A 16,993-nucleotide genomic window follows, 5' to 3' on the forward strand; every position below is an offset into this window, starting at 1 on the left:
CGACGCTCCAGGGAAAACGGCCTCAGCCTGTTCAGCCTCTCCCTGAAGCTAAGATCCTCCAACCCTGGCAACATCCTTGTAAATCTTTTCTGAACCCTTTCAAGTTTCACAACATCTTTCCAATAGGAAGGAGACCAGAATTGCACGCAATATTCCAACAGTGGCCTAACCAATGTCTTGTACAGCTACAATATGACCTCCCAAGTCCTGTACTCAGTACTCTGACCAATAAAAGAATGTATACCAAATGCCTTCTTCACTATCCTATCTATCAGCAACTTCACTTTCAAAGATCTATGAACCTGCACTCCAAGGTCTGTTTGTTCAGCAACACTCCCTAGGACCTTACCATTAAGTGTATAAGTCCTGCTAAGATTTGCTTTCCCAAAGTGCAGCACCTCGCATTTATCTGAATTAAACTCCATCTGCCACTTCTCAGCCCATTGTCCCAGTCAAGATTAGAGTGGTGCTGGCAAAGCACAGCAGGTCAGGCAGCATCTGAGGAGCAGGAAAATCGACATTTTGGGAAAAAGCCCTTCATGCCATACCTACCTCTGCCTGTTTGGAGTCAGTGTTCATTCAAAGACTGGCCACCAAATTGTCATGTTACCTTATTAATGAGCATGAGCAAGCAATAGGGAAATTGCAGTATGGGAAATCTCAAAGAACTCTATTGAAATGCAGGAACAGGTAGTCATGTTTTCCTAACCTACATCAGATGGCCTGTCAATCAAGGCTGACCAGTAGATGGTGGTTTTTGAACATTAATTGATCATTTTAGCCAATTTTTATGTCTAACAAAGAGGGGTCTTTAAAATTTCTCAGATTATTACACTTAAAGAGACCTTATCTGCCTTTCCAATGTATTTCCACCTACACCACCAAATCAAGATTCTCCTACTGCAGATTACTATTGTTGGAACAGCCAAAATGAGCTCTGTTTGAATTCAAATGGCCCTGCTATGTTTACAACACTCGCTACTGTGTGAGTCAGGCTCCAGTTCTTTCCCCCAGGGCAAAAAATGGATTAATTGGGAATGGGATGTTGATCTCTGCACTGTCCACTCTTTTTAAAGGTATATGGAGCCTCCCTACTTCTATGAAAATATGGTCCTGAGTTAGAAGGTACTGTAACCTGTGTGGATAAGAGCAGGAATCTGCAAAGGCAAATAAATTAAGTGAACAGGCAAAACTGTGACAATTGGAGCTCAGGAATATAAAGTAGGAAATAATTACTTTTTGATGGGAACAATATGAATTGAAATAATTTTTTCAATGATATTGCCTTGGAGCTGTGGAGAAGCAAAAGGATTTGGGTATTCAAATATGCAAATCACGAAAAAACACATATTGATGTAAAAGAAGAAGTGGGACATTGGTCTTTATCTCAAGACGGTTAGAATACATGGTGTCAATTGTAAAGAACCTCGGCAAAACTAAGCTGGAATTAGTTTCAGGCACTGCACCCCCAGAATTATACCAGAAGTACACTGATGAGATAATCAAAATGAAAACAAAATTTAATCAGTTCCATGCAGTGAAGTTATTTCTTCTGGTGAGCAAATCCAAAATACTTACACACATTGTTAAGATAGAGAAAGGTTACATAGGAGAGAAATCAAAAGATGCTTTTCCAGACATAGTGTAGTGGAATTCCAGCACACTCTATCTTAAAAGGTAATAAATTCTGGTTCAAATTATATTTTCATAGGGATTAATGATTTTTAAGTGATATGAGGCAAAAACATATGAATGGAGATCACATATAGAATATCCAAGGTTTTAATGAAGTATAGAACAGGTTTGAGGGGATGAATGATCTTTGCTGCTCCTGTTATCAAGATGCAATGCCGTTAAAATTGAAACAACAGAACATTTATCCCATAGTCATGGTAATTGCTGTTAGATTTTGCTGTCCTTGTAATTTTTTTCTTGTTTAATTTTTATGCATTGCTTTCATCTACTTCAATTTAGAAATAGTTTATCCTGTTGACTTAACAATTTATATATCTAAATGTTAAGGTAGAATATGCATAATAATGAATTTAGTTCAGCCAAGTGTATTTAATTCATTCTTTTAAATCAGTCCTGTGCAGTCCATGCTCAGAAATCAATCAGTGCCAATTTACAGTTCTAGTTGTAAATGGTAGTGTGTTTAATACAGTTTGAGTATGTACGTTATAATCATGGATAGATTTGAAAGAAAAAGCTCCTTTTTAATTGTCCTTGATGGGCCAGATGGAAAATTATTGTCCTTTAGATATTCCAGCCTTGTCATAATAGATAAATTGCTATCAGGGTAGTTAGTAAAGAAAGTTATTGTAGTATTATAGAAATCAACCACATTTTTAATTGAGGGCCTACCAAACTAAGTTGCACCAGTGAAACTGAGTTTTTTTTACAGAAACTACATGGGACTTCTTCCAAAGGCTGGAACACTTTAATAAGGTATGTAGAGAAGATTTAATTCCTGACAGCTTTGAATTATGGCCGACAAAGGCAAAGCAAGTGGGATATACTTTTTATAATGTATTGTAGAAAAATGAGCATTGAATGGAGACCAGATTATATTCAGGGTAAGTTATGTGTGAGAAAATTTTAAAAGAATGCAAAAGTAGCTTATGCAAGCTAAAAGAAAAGAAACTGGAGCTTTAACGTGGGGAGTCCCTGTCTATAGCACCCAGACAGAAATAAGCTGGAGTTCTGACAAAACAACACAAACTTAATTTTTGAGTCTGCAAAATACAGTGCACTCTTTTATAACTGGAGATATCAAATTTGTTATGATAGCAAAGTAAGCTCTATGGCAACCGTTGTAATACTCTGGTGCTGACTGCTCGGGAAGGATGGGGAAAGCCGTTTTGTTTGTTATTTCTGGCAGAGCTTGCTGGCTTGACTTGCTCTTATTCTGTAGGGGGACCTTTGAGAGCATTCTTTTCCACATGAGAAACTTTGCCAATCTGGCAGGATCCACTACCACCCCACCCCACCCCCTCCTATCTTCAGCTGTTTGCCTCCAAAATGTCTGATCTCTGAAACACAGAGCGTTTACAGTGGCAAAAGTTGTTGGAAAAATTAAACACGCATGGCCACTTTGCAGAAGATTGTTGTATTGCTTAATAAGGCTTCCCCTCTATAAACAGCTCTTGTAAACTGCTGTGCACAGCTATCTACTGTACTTCTTATTCACTTACTGGCCTGCCAAACTTTAAACCTTTTGATCATTTTCTTCAACTCTGGAACAACTAAAGAAAAACTAATGAGGGTTTGATTTGCAGGTAGCCCTCAGATTTTGACATTCAGCAATTTTTGAGTTTTATTCTTTAATGAAAGCCATACTGGGATTTCTGTTTTGTCAGTGCTAATACTTGTGATGTATGTCCAGTTGAGGGAAGGGCTTTGTTGAGAATAGTGGGAAAACATTAAATAGCAACTCTATTTAGTTCACAGTCTATTGTTAGTATTGCATTCCATGACTGATAAGTTAATGTTATTGTACAGAGTTGCCATGTGATAGAATGTTTTCCTTGATACCACCCACATTCCACCGGCCTCACATCCTTGCTCCTCATTTCACTATGAGTCACTAAAAACTACTCAGGAATTTCTGTGTCCAAAAGGTCACAAGCTTATCTAATCTTGTTTGTTTGTACAGTGACATTCTGAATGAAGTAAAAATGTCCCTTGGTTCTGGAAGTGTGTTTTCGGAATTCTTACTCAGATGTCAATGTTTGACAATGACAGAAATGTTTTTATATGACGATAACTCTCATTGGCCTGGCGAGCTGCAAAAACAAATTAAACTACTGATTGTATTTCAGGTGCTGTAAGAGGAGGAACATGACCCTTTTCTGTACGACAAATATTTTCCAATTTGCAATTTTTTAAATGTAAAAAAGATTGCCATTTCCTTGATGGGTTATGGAAAATGGAAAATTTGCATCAGTGCAGCAGGGATGTGCTGGGAACAGGGCACAAGTAATTCTTAAAAAGCCAGCAAGTGTCCACCTTTTTGGTAAAACTGCATCTTTTAACTAAATGTACTATATTAACCAGGTTGACATTTTTTTGAAGTTATTAGATACAGCAAGGCAAAATCTGTGAGGGTCATGTGTTTGTCAGTCAGGATGTGATGTTGCAGTATATCTCCAAGGCTGCACCTGGGCAGACAGCACTGGAGAACATAGTGAGGTCACCTAGAGAAGGCAGTCTCACTCATGGCTTTCACAAGGCATGGAGGATGACTCCATCATGATAACAAGCTGCGTTTGCAAAAGGTTTGATGAACACAATGAGACCTCTTCTGGATTTTGTCCATTTCCTGGCATGGGACTCTTTTGCAAGGTGGGCATATCAAGTTGTGTGACACCACAGTTTTTAATCAAAGTGAATAGATGGAAAATGGTGGGGAATACACATGCAAGTTCCTTGCATGCAGCCCTTAAATACATTTATTTATGCTCAGAAAGTTGCATAGGGAAATTTCTCTGTGTAATGTCAACCAGAGTTTATTTAAGTGTTCAGAGAGTGTGTGTCCTGTTGCGTCTGTGCTCAGTATATTTAACTGGTGGATGTGAATGTTCTGCACATATGTGTAAGCACTTATACCGAACTCTGCTGGATCTGACAGCCCTACCACAGGCAGACAATCGGAAGCTGGTAGCTCCACAATGGTTGAACTTTTAACAATGAGATTCCTGGTGTCTTTCAGTTTATCTAGTATAAAAGGTACATTAATGTTAAGTTATTTAGTTTTGAAATGTGTGATTTTCTTTTCTGTTGGAAGCCATTCAGAATATCAGAATACTGAAGCAGTTTAAAGTGAAGAACAGAGAAAGGTTTCCTCTGAACTGTTAAACAATTGTGGAAAAAGAAGCAACAGCAATGTGAGGACAAATGTTTTTGTGTGCTGAGAAGTTAGGATCTGGAATGCATTGCCTGAGACTGTGATAGAGGAAGGTCCAGTTATGGCTTTTAAAAGAAAATTGGACATTTACTAGAAAAATTTAAAAAAGCATGACTTTAGGAGAGGCAGGGGGTGGGATTAGGTGAACTTTTCTGCAGAGAGCTGGAAAATACACAACAGGCTGAAAGGTTACAGCACAGAAAGGGGGGGGGGGGGGGGGCATTCCATGATTCTACTTGGAAATTGGTAAATCTGCCTTTAAACGCATCACAGAGGAAATCTTCCTCACTGTTCCATCAAGTTACTAATGTTTACTGAGATCTTTTCATTCAGGACCACAGGAATCATCAGTTTTGTTACAGCATTATAAAGGCCTGATGAAGCAATCAGTAAATGAAACTGCAGGAGACAGAGAAACTAATTTGAGCCTTCCTTCAGAAGTAGCACTTTCACCTTTTTGTTGTGGGTCAAATCCCACGCCAGGAACTTGAATTCAGAACCAGTACTGACACCTAAGTGCTGTATGAAGGGAAAGATAGAAGCTGTTTTCAGATGAAATGTTTAACCCAGTCTGCTCTGATTTCACTGATCAGAAATGACTGAAAATATTGGGAAAAATATCTTTTGCATTTTAAACTGGGGTTATGTGGCAATCAGCAAAATCCATTCAAAGGAAAGGATTCTGTTCAGTAGGGCTGGTGATAGCAAGACAGATATTCAGTCAATGTTATGAATGCACTGTCAGCGTTTCGCCCCATGCTGGAAAGTTTTCAAACCACAGCAACTGACGCACAGTAACGAATGTCGCAGAGTACCTGAAAGCATGCAAACACCACCCACGAGTTTGACATTGCTGTATGGTTTCACAGTCAAATGGTAACACAAAAAAACCCCTCAGTTTTGATGCTTTTAGGGTGGGGAATGCCAAAGCTACATTATGTAGGCCCTGATATTTGTAAGAAGGAAACTGGGATGGAAGTTGGATGTGTTACAGTGACCAGGTATGCTAGAAATGCAGTGCCATAATATCCTGACAAATTTACTGACATGACCTCTTTTGACTTTTTCTCTTTCTATTTCCCTGCTGTCAATCATCCAGATTCTGAGGCTTCCTGGCTAGAGCAGGAAGCATGTGCTGAAGGTCACAGCCAATCAGCAGGAAGAAGGGAGGCAAAGGCATCATGGGATGGTAGAGGAAGACATAATCACAGAGGGGCAAGTTCTAGTAGGAGATGTGTTTGTCAGTCAGTCAGTCAGCAGGCCCTCTGTGAGGAGTGGTGCAAGGGATTGCAGTGAGATTGCTTGATTATGCAGAGGGAGTGTTGATCTCAGCAAGTTAGTTAGGTTGGGGTGTGAGGCAAGGGGTAGTAATCATTCTTACTTCTCTGAGCTTCACTCAGCTGCTATGTTTTGGCAAACTCAGCTGGCAGCCTTTTAAACCTGCTGCAAATTGGAGACATACAATGTTTGATAACTGTTTTCACATACTATCCGATTGCAGGCCACCATCCTTAATCCCTTTGCCACCACCTGTTCCCAAATCTCTTACAGGTTGCTGCATTCAAACCTGAATTCTTGCAGTTAAATGGGTTTCAAATTTTTGGAATTTAATTCTCTTCCACCCATTCAGGGTAGAGTGAAAGTCTGACAACATTATCATCATTTGGGATATTATTTGATTAGCTCATGGGGGAAAAAAAAATGCTACAATGCCAAGGATGGAATCTAATGTTACTGCAAACAAAATTGCAATGCGAACGTTCATTCACTGTAACATTGACATAAAATGGATTTTCAACACATGAGATTCGATTGTGTGAGTATGAAGTTGTACGGGTTGTGCAGTTTTTACAATATTATGTGGATTTGTGATCAAAATGGCTGCAATTCCTATGAAAAACTTACAGGAAAGGTGCTGGAGATACAACCTCCACATTTAACAGATTTGTTTGCATTGTAAATATACAATAGATCACAGCAAATGTGATTATATTTCAGAATAGAAACTTAGCCCCCCAAGGTAGTGATGCAAACAGAGGCTGATAATAAGAGCTTCATATCCATCCATAGAGAAATATAAATATGCTCTCCTAACATTTAAAATAATTAATACATATCTAATAAAATAGACCAGTATTTTAATAGAATTTTTGATACAGAGGAGATGTGTTCATCATCTGTTACGGAACATATTATGTTCTTTATTCCCATGCTAAGAAAATTCAAACTTAACAATCTTTAAATGCAAATAAGTATACACTCAGCTTCTCTTTATCCCCTTATGCAATGTAATATCATATTTATTCTGGCTGTCCCAGTATTTTGAAAGAAATTAGTGGCACAGAAACTTCACTTCAATTAAGCTCTTTACATATATGAAAATGTCAATGTTGCATAATCTAAAAATGCAACCAATTTTATGTCTAAATATGTTTACCCTCTCTCTTTTATTATACCTATCTAATTTGCTAGAATCATACATACCATGGGGGCATCACGGTTTGTGAATATGGCTGAAGAGTCATCAGTCTTTTTTTTGGTACAGCAAATTCGAACACCAGGACATATCAGATTCTGTATGGTACATTACTGTTAACAGTGAAGTTAACAGAATTAATAGTATTGTGAATTTTATAGTGTTACTAATGACAGAAAATGAAATGAAGTAAATAACAATTTAGAGAATGTAGTTGTTATATTATTATCTTCCTCTATATGTTATTATTATTTGCTGTGTATCAATCTTAATTGTTACATTCAAAATAGTAGTAGATGGGATGAACTTTGTCACAGTGCAGCTCATGTTAAGTGTACATTTGTGTTAGAAATAGTGCATATTCCTAAATTGTTAGCAATCTGCAGTAATTATAAAATGTCAATTATTATGAATGAAGGTGATGGGATGAGAAAACATAGAGTAAATTTAATAGCTTTAGGACATAGAAACGTAGCGGTTTATAGCACCAAAGAGGTCCACTTGTTGCATGTCTCTATGTTAACCTTTTGGCAAATCAATCCAAAACTAATCCCATTGCTCAGCTCTCTTTTCATTGTCGTTTATCTTCCACTGCTTAAATATCCAACTTTCTTTGAAAGGTTGCAATGGTCTCTGTCTGAATCACCCATTATGGCTAAGAATTAAATGCACGAACAATATATTTCGTGAATACATTTCTCCTCATCTTACTCCTCTCTTTGATTATTCCTCATCAATGACACTCAAATCAGAAGACATTGAAAATATCCTCTTTACCTTCTTCGTTGCAATGGAAGTAGTTCCTGTATTTTAAGTCTTTTGTGATAACTAGTTTCTTATCCATGGCATCATCTTGGCCAATGTTGTTTAAACACCTTTACGATCTTTCTACAGCTGGTACTCCAGCTGCAAACTTAGCTCATAGTTTATACAAATGTATTTCTTCTTTTTCCTTGTGTCCTATGCTTCTTTTTATAAAACCCAAATGCTGTAGGATCTTTTGTGGCTTTATTGACTTGCACCTGTAAATTATAGAGTCATTGAGTTGTATAGCATGGAACCTTCTACCCCACTTGTCCATGTTGACCAGATATCCTTAATTAATTTAATCCCATTTACCAGCATTTTGCCCATATCCCTCTAAACCCTTCCTGTTCATGAACCCATCCAGACGCCTTTTAAAATGCTGTAATTGTACCAGCCTCCATCACTTCCTCTGGCAACTCATTCCATTCATGCACCACCTTCTGCATGCAAATGTTACCCCTTTGGTCCCCTATCACCTTAAACCTATGCCATCTATTTTGGACTCCCTATCCTGAAGTATTTGAACCTTTAAAGTCGAAAAGTGTGACACTGGAAAAGCACAGCAGGTCAGGCAGCATCCGACGTTTCAGGCATAAGTACTTCATCCAGCATCTGCAGTCCTCACTTACTTCCAGTATTTGAACCTTTCACTCTCTCTGAATATTTATATCCCTAAATGTTTTTTTCTTAAATATATACTCTTTTTTACCTCTCCAAAAGATGTTACTGCAATATTTGTAAGTATATTTTGGATTAAGGTGCACAGACAAATAGATTCCTTGGGTGCTGACAGTCTGTGTTTAAACCTTTGATTTATGTGCATTAGCTTCGTATATAAAAAGAGTTTTAAAAGAGTATCAAATTATATACACATGTCTACTATGCAGTATTGATTTTAGGGGATTTTTAATGTGTAATACCTATTATTATTCATATTGAAATTTTTCATTCAGCAGGGTACTTTTTTGTCAACCTCAAACTGTATCAGTTTCATACCTTGCTCAGGAAACCATTGCAATGCCTTAAACATTGCAAAATGCCTGTTTTCCCACTCACTGGGGGCTGAATTGAGTTGAGGTCAATCTTCTAGACAGAACTTAATCATCTTTCTGCTCTAAAAAGAAAATCACATCCTGATAATGATTTTAAAATGTTGCTTTTGTTCCTGTGTTTATGACTATTATTCAAAGCTGATGTATTTCCAAATTGAGTTCAAACATAAAAAGATGTTTTTAATGCATGGGCAATTCTTTATGGACTCAGATTTATTTTAAACTTAATTTCAAACCAAGTTAGTTGTATGAAAGTAAAGAATAATGTGTTAAAGTAAAATTAGTTTAGTATTGTGTAGCAGTATGAGTGAAGTATTGATAAAATGATGCATCAATTGTCATAGTGAGGTGAGTGTGTTAAATAATACTATAATGAATGGCGTTTAGGTGAGCGGTATAAGGTAATAGTGTAATAAAAAGAGAGTAATAGAGAAAATATAATAAAGCAACTCTTGTCAAATGAATGGAATAAAGCTGTACTTGCATTAAGGATGGAGTGCCCGCTTCATTTTGTTGTTGTAGTTCAGTTCAGTTTTGGTTGCAAAAGACATAACAAGCCTAATCTCACCTATACCACAAATGCTGTGCCACATTAACAAAGGCAAGAAGATATGCGAATGAAACTATTAGAACATTCAAAGTGCAAACCCTAGTAGATTACACTACCAGCCGAAAACTAATAAATGAAAAGTACCTACTCACTAATTAAACTCCATACATGGCTGTTTGTTCAGACAGCTATTTCCTTTGTCTGACATTCAATTTTAACATGGTAGAAATTGTGATAGGCAGAAATCACCTCAATAATATTTAAGAATAGGAAAAAAAAAGTTTTCCAAACAAATTTATCTTCCATGCTCAGACATCAGACTATACTACAAATTGAAGGAGGCCGTCTAATAAGAATAGAAAATTTTGCACTTTCTGACGTCCATTGGATTTAGAAGAGCACTTTCACAAACTTCCTGTATTTCTAAGAAGTGAAAGCGCTTTGTAAAACAAAGTCTTTTTTTTGGTCAGTTGAGAACTTTGTATGTGCAATGAAATAACTGCAGGATATTTTGAAGTTAAACTTTTCAGCTGCTTATGCTGGAATATCGAGAGAACACAAATACAAGGATTAACATTCCCGCCAAGGCCATCAATTACTTGAGACATATAATGAGGTGGACAACTTACTGCTAACTCTAACACATCTATCCAAACTAAGTTTTGTTTAACTATGAATCCTGTGTTGAAAAACTCCCTTGGACCTCAACATGCTGACTTTAAACATCCCTTTGTAAGTCGCTACATAGCCATGACCTTCCTCCCACTGACCTTGCCAATATATTTGCAACTTCCTCTAATTCTACATGCCTACACATTCCTTTAATTATTAACTCTGACTTCCTGCCTTTCTGCTCCACTTCCAGTGGCAGAGTGCTTAGGCAGCTTTGCTTCTGCAAAATGGAACTTTCTTCCAATTTAGTCCATAAATCCTGTACTTTTTATCTTGCCTTTGAACCATTGTTATTTTGGATTTGATAAAAATGCAAGTCAGCCTTTAATTCCTTCATGGTACTTGTGTATCACTGCCAAACCCAATGTTTATTGCTCATTTCCAAATGCCGTTGAAGTGGTAGTGAACCTTCGTGAAATGCTGTTGTCCTTGTGGTGTAGGTTCGCTCACCGTGTTGCTACTTAGTGATTTGCAGAATTTCAACTCAGCAAATAATATGAAACAGTGATCTAGTTTGAAGTCAGAGTAGTGTGCTCCATGGAAGAGAACTTGCAGTTAGGATTGTTCTCGTGTGCCTGTTCTCCTTATTCTTCTAGTTGATAAGGATCATGGGTGTGGAAGATGTTGCCAAAAAATTGCTGCTCTGTGTCTTATTGATGGTACACAGCATAACCACTGTGAACCCGTGGTGGTGGAACGGATGTTTATGGTGGTAGATGGGGTGCCAATCTGATGGCATTTTCCTAGATTGTGTCAAACTTCATGAATGCTGTTGGAGCTGCATTCAGCCATGCAAATGGAGAGTATTCCATGACGCTCCCAAATTCTGCCCTCTTGGTGGTGGACAGGCTTTGGGGAGTAAGAAGCTAAGTCATGCATTGCAGAATTGTCAGCTTCTGATCTGCTCTTGAAGCCACAGCATTTATGTGGCTCGTCCAATCTATATATCATTGCTGTTGTTAATTCCAGATACATTGGCAGCTTTTATTTGAAATGAAACAGGATTAATCCTAATAAATAATCAAATGCTGCTTTGATACTTGGATATTGTGGAAAAGAATGATTTCAAGTTGAATGTGAGCTGATTTGAAAGGTGCAGTTTTGCTCATTGGCCAAGTCAGTGCCTCTGACCAACTGAGTGTTTATTTTGTTTGAATAATATTTTGCTAACAGAAGGCATTCTTTCAGAAGATTTCTGCACAAATACCAATTTGTTCTGTTCAGCACAAGGTAAGAAGTGATTATGTTGTGAATTCAATGGCTGCCAAGGTTGCCAGTTCTTTTTTATATTGCTTCTAATGATTTGAAATTATTTTGTTTGTGCATGCTTTAATTTTGTCAGTTGGGGTCAGGTTAATGTCAACACATTTTTCTAAGCTTCAGAAGCTAAGAAACCGTTTCCATAAATAAACCAGTTTATGAATTGCCAAGCAACCGAATATCACAGTTAAGTAAATTTGCATCAGTTTTATGAATTGAAAGAAAGATGCTTGATGATTTCAATCGAGAAGCCTCTTGCTAGCTATCCAGTCTTTCTAACAAAGAACTGGTCCATTCTGAGGGCAGGGCTTCACTAACATACTGCTAGCCAGCTGTATGACTCAAGTGATGGTCAAGTGGGAATGTGGGGTGGGAACTGATTGCAGAAAAGCAGAAACTAGCAGCAGCAGTCAACATTATTCTTGTGAATTTGAAGCATCACATATACCAATCCCAGCCCCAAGAAAACTAGTACCAGATTTGCATATTATTGCAAAGAGGTACAAGTTATGGAAGTTTTTTTTTATCTTGCAGTCATTAGGACAAATGCAAGAATTCCAAATTTCAATCAATTGCAGCAATCTTATACCACAGGAGAAAGGGATGCTGATTAGTTCTCAAGTCGCTTTTCATTGCTGTGGAGAAATAAGCTCTCAAATAATATAAAAAATAGTGCACAGCTTGAACATATCACTTTTGTTTGCAGAGAACGGGTCCCTATATATGGGAATAACCCACGACTGGTTGAATGAATCAGATAGCATATTCCTTTATTTATTCATGATAGGTAGGTAGAGTACAGACCATATTTAAATGGACCATGCTTGCAGAAGTCAAACAAAATATCTACTGTCAAATGAACTGCTGTGATTGGGAAGCACTGCTGAACAATCCTCAATGTGCTAATGGCTGTATGAATAATTAATTCAAGGTGGGCGGCACAGTGGTTAGCACTGCTGCCTCACAGCGCCTGAGACCCAGGTTCAATTCCCACCTCAGGTGACTGTGTGGAGTTTGCACATTCTCCCCATGTCTGTGTGGGTTTCCTCCGGGTGCTCCGGTTTTCTCCCACAGTCCAAAAATGTGCAGGTTAGGTGAATTGGCCATGCTAAATTGCTCATAGTGTTAGGTGTAGGGGAATGGGTATGGGTGGATTGTTCTTCGGAGGGTCGGTGTGGACTTGTTGGGCTGAAGGGCCTGTTTCCACACTGTAAATAATCTAATCTAATCATAAGCAGTTGATCCCGTAACTGACACTTTCTGGAAGTGACATATATTTATACGTAGGGATCATGAAAGCAAAAGGAGTATGCTCAAACCTTGCAGTTTTTCTTAATTACCTAGGAAATTGCAGAGTCTATAGTTCCCCATGGCTTTCTCCATGGTAATGCATCAGCCGATCAGAGTCACCTTTCCAATCATTGGTACTCCTTGTCTCCTCCTGTAGCGTAACATTATTGTGATTGTTGTAACATTATTGTTTGAAATTTCGCATTCTTTCATTTGTGACTGCAAGACTAAAAGTTTCAACAACGTGCCAATCTTTTTGTGGCCTTTTCTTCTGGGAACTTAAATATTACTAAGCACAAACTCTACTAAGTAGACCCTCAAAACTTCACCAAATACCCATGTACATTGGTAGGTGCCCCAGTTTGCCTGATTCTGGGGTGTCACTGGCTGCACAGCTAAAGGCCCAAATTAAGATGGTGGCGAAACAGAAATGTGGTGGTCACTTGACCATTTTGTCAAACCTGCTACTGCCCCAAGTGTACTAATAACGAAGGCAAGCAGAAGCTCATAAAAAAAATTCTTCAGAAAGGAAGAAAAGAAACTGTAGATAATTTTAGTAAATAATGTCAGCTGTCAAGCTCCAGTGGTTATTTTCCTTTTCACCTCCTTGTGGTTTACAAATTGCTCCCATTGTAAGTGGTATGGGAGCAGCTTTTACCCATCATCCCATTCCTCTTTCAATTTTATTTGTTTCTTATGTAGCTGTGAGACCTCAAGCTAAACTGATCTTGACTTCAGTACTTGAAGCATTCTTTTGCCCCACATTAATTTTGGACATGTGGTTTCGCTCAAAGTTTTGCTTATGGTGCAGGTGGGAATGTGCCAGCAAACCCACAGCAAATCAGCATCAGACTTAACTGCTACCTAATTAAGTATGTAAGCTTTCAGGAATAATGTGTCAGCAATTAATCCACAACAGTAACTAATCAGGTAATGTTCAACTTCAGTATTATTTGACTGTGGCTTAGCAGAAATATTGCTGTTTGCACAATAAGCAAAACAGTTTGAACAGAACCAAATGGCCAAAACAGAGTTGCGAATATTGCCGGTGCCTCGGGAGTACCTCCAGGATTGACAATAGGGATGATAAACTGGGAATGGTAATAGATATTCCCATTCTGCAGGGGCAGGGTTAGGAGTGAGCTGCTGGGGGCAAGCAGAGAAACCCAAAGAATTGAAATGGCAACTAGTTGGCTACTCATTTAATTTTTTTTTCTCTTTTAAACATAGTTCATGATTTAATTAAGATATTTGGGATGACAAAGGAATGGATAGTGTGAAAACTGTAACTATATTCCTCAGTGGGAGAATAATTTTAAAATTAGATTAGGTTGTTCGGTAGTTAACTTGGGAAGCAATCTTGTCACATGCTGGAAATCCAGGTTTTCAGTCCCCCAATGGGCCAATTGAAAGTTCCACAACACAACAGTATTTTTTCATTAAGTGGGGAGGGTATGACAGGTCAAAGATGAAGTTGAGTTCCTGTTTCTGCAATGATCAATGTAAATAGCAATTCAACTATTTTTCCCGAACTAACCTATTCAGAGATGTTATTACACACCTCGTAGGCAGGCAGAACTTAAACCTTGGTCTCCAAGTTCAGAAGTAGACGACAACCACTGCATCACAAGAGGGCCTTTAAATAATAATTCAGGCTCAAGGGACTGAATAACCATTCCAAACTTTATTACAAGTTAATAATTTAATTTTTATCATTGATACTTTTCCTTGTCGTTGTTTCTAGATTCACATCTGTTAGATCCCTTTAACAAGGACAATGCTGCAAGTATTTGGGCCAGAGCCTTCTCTGCTGTGAAGAGTTATATAATCCAGAGAGACAATTCTGGTAACTGCTAAGAAAGAAAACATACTTTCAGCTGGTCTAGCTCCAGTGGGCAGTGAAAAATCTGGTCTATTTTTTGACAGTTTGCCCCCACGTTCCCGTGGTAATCATGTACTAGTACAAAGTAGTCGAGAGAGTGGTGCTGGAAAAGCACAGCAGGTCAGGCAGCATCCGAGGAGCAGGGCTAAGTATGCTGCTTTCCTTCAGCTGTGTTCCCCCGGATATTTAACAATGATCTGAAATATTAGACTGGGCTTTGGTTTAGCATATCATGTAAAAGGCAGCAAACTTCACAATGTAAAGTCACCTCAGTTCTGCACTGAAGTATAAATCTGGATCATGTGATCAGTCTCTGGAGAGGTACTCAAACTAACAATCATCTAAATCATTTAGAGAGGGCGATACTCTACTCATCCGGCTAGCCTTGATGTGACCCAAATTTCAAGGATTGTTGGAGGTCATTTGATTGCTCTCCTATTAGGGATGGTGCCTGAGGCTTGTCTATGATCTGTCATGCTGCGTCTTTACTACATTTGGATTAGTTGAGAATTGAATGTGGCCTCCAGGACCTTCATACCTCCTGTAGAGTAAATGCATACAATTAATATTTGGTATTATTTGTACTCGAGATGTATCTCAAAGGACCTCTATGTTCCCAAATGACAGATCATCAGAAGCCTGTCTCTGTTAACTGTTGTTGGAAGGGAACCAAATAGGGATGTAAGGATGGCAGAAGAGTCCTTAGTCCAGATGCCTTCATCTTTGAAAAATGCTAAATATGTATTTATGCGAGGGGCAGGATTTCACCAACAGTGCAGCACCCTCCTGGAGGTGTCAGCTTTGATTTTTGTGCTTAAGTCTTGGAGAGGGACTTCAACACACAAACTTCTAACTGAATCTTTGCTGATATTTTGTATATTTCAAAATAAAAGGCACAAGCTGTTTATGACCACAAACCCAATCTGCTGCAGTGAAATATCTCCTGACTGGTGTCTATCTAGCATGCTTTTATTTATGCAGCCTTTTGGGAAACACCATTCTGGGTACAAACAACATAGATCACTAGTTGAAAGACATTGCTGCTGGGAACACAACTTCCACTTGAATTAAGATCCAAAACATCTAGCACAGATAATGGCTGTTTGTATCTTTACCGGTTCTTTGAAGACTATTCAGTTCAACCTCCTTCCCTTCTGAACCCTAGCCTTAAAAATTTGTTTCTAACATGTATGAACAATATAATACATAAATTTAATTGCTAATTGTGTTGTTGCCTTGATTGGGGTACTCATTTTATCGGATTATTGCAATACTTATTTCTTAAGTACAGTCCTTGTTAATAATTGCCTTCAATTAGTTTTTGGTCTATTTGCTTCAGTGGTATCTGATCTTTCATACCTTTAATAATTTATGTACCAACTTCGAGTGTCAAATAATCTTAAAAGGGAAAAGAAATGGTAAATTTATCTTCTTTTGTTGAAGAGCAATGTTGTGATGTAAACTGCCTTACAGCACATCTTTGTGTTATTAGGCAGCAGCAGGTCGTCAAGACAAGAAGTATGGCTCACTCCTGGTGCTATGCACACCTCAAATAAAAATTTCTTTAGGAAGAAAAAGTCTCATTAAACATGCTTTTTTTTTGCTCAAAACAAGATTTTCTGTTCTATTTTAAGATACAAAGCCTTCTTTGCAAATGAATTTCTGCAATGGCCTTGCCAGCCATCCCATAAGCTGTGGCTCAAAGAATGTGAGTACCAAGGCCTGTGCTCAGGTTCTGAGTCTGGTAGCATGTAATAGACAGGAGTATCTTTCCATTGATACATTTTATGTGCCATGTTTTGGTTAGTGGTTGACAATATTGTTAAGCAACAATGCTCTGACTGGGATTCTAGTTGTGAATATGGACAACAGTTTATGTAATGCTGCATTTTGGTCCTTTGAGATGTTGACTTTGAAATTTTCTGGTGATAGTTCATAGTGCTGCTCTTTTGACAGGTTATGTTTTCTCCCAGTCCACACACCCCTCCGCCTCTATTACATACACATCCCCAAATCACTTTCTGGTCTCCTTATGGCATACATGAGCTTCTTCCATTAGTCAATACTATCGACTCTCCCCAGTCAGGCCAGTACAATG

At 38.2% G+C, this 16,993-nt stretch overlaps 1 protein-coding gene across 2 annotated transcripts in view; it reads left to right on the top strand.

Moving 5' to 3' along the window:
• The window catches only part of nfatc2a (nuclear factor of activated T cells 2a), a 146,675-nt gene that overhangs the window by 108,183 nt on the left and 21,499 nt on the right, over nt 1–16,993 (top strand). The window contains exon 10 of one of the 2 annotated variants that reach the window (XM_072556530.1): nt 2,405–2,448. The exons of the other annotated variant lie outside the window; for it this stretch is intronic. Within the exon in view, the coding sequence (XP_072412631.1) occupies nt 2,405–2,448 (44 nt within the window). The remainder of the gene's footprint in view (nt 1–2,404; nt 2,449–16,993) is intronic. 2 annotated transcript variants of the gene reach the window in all.

The sequence above is a fragment of the Chiloscyllium punctatum genome, chromosome 37 (genome assembly GCF_047496795.1).
Source record: "Chiloscyllium punctatum isolate Juve2018m chromosome 37, sChiPun1.3, whole genome shotgun sequence".
NCBI classification, from domain to species: domain Eukaryota; kingdom Metazoa; phylum Chordata; class Chondrichthyes; order Orectolobiformes; family Hemiscylliidae; genus Chiloscyllium; species Chiloscyllium punctatum.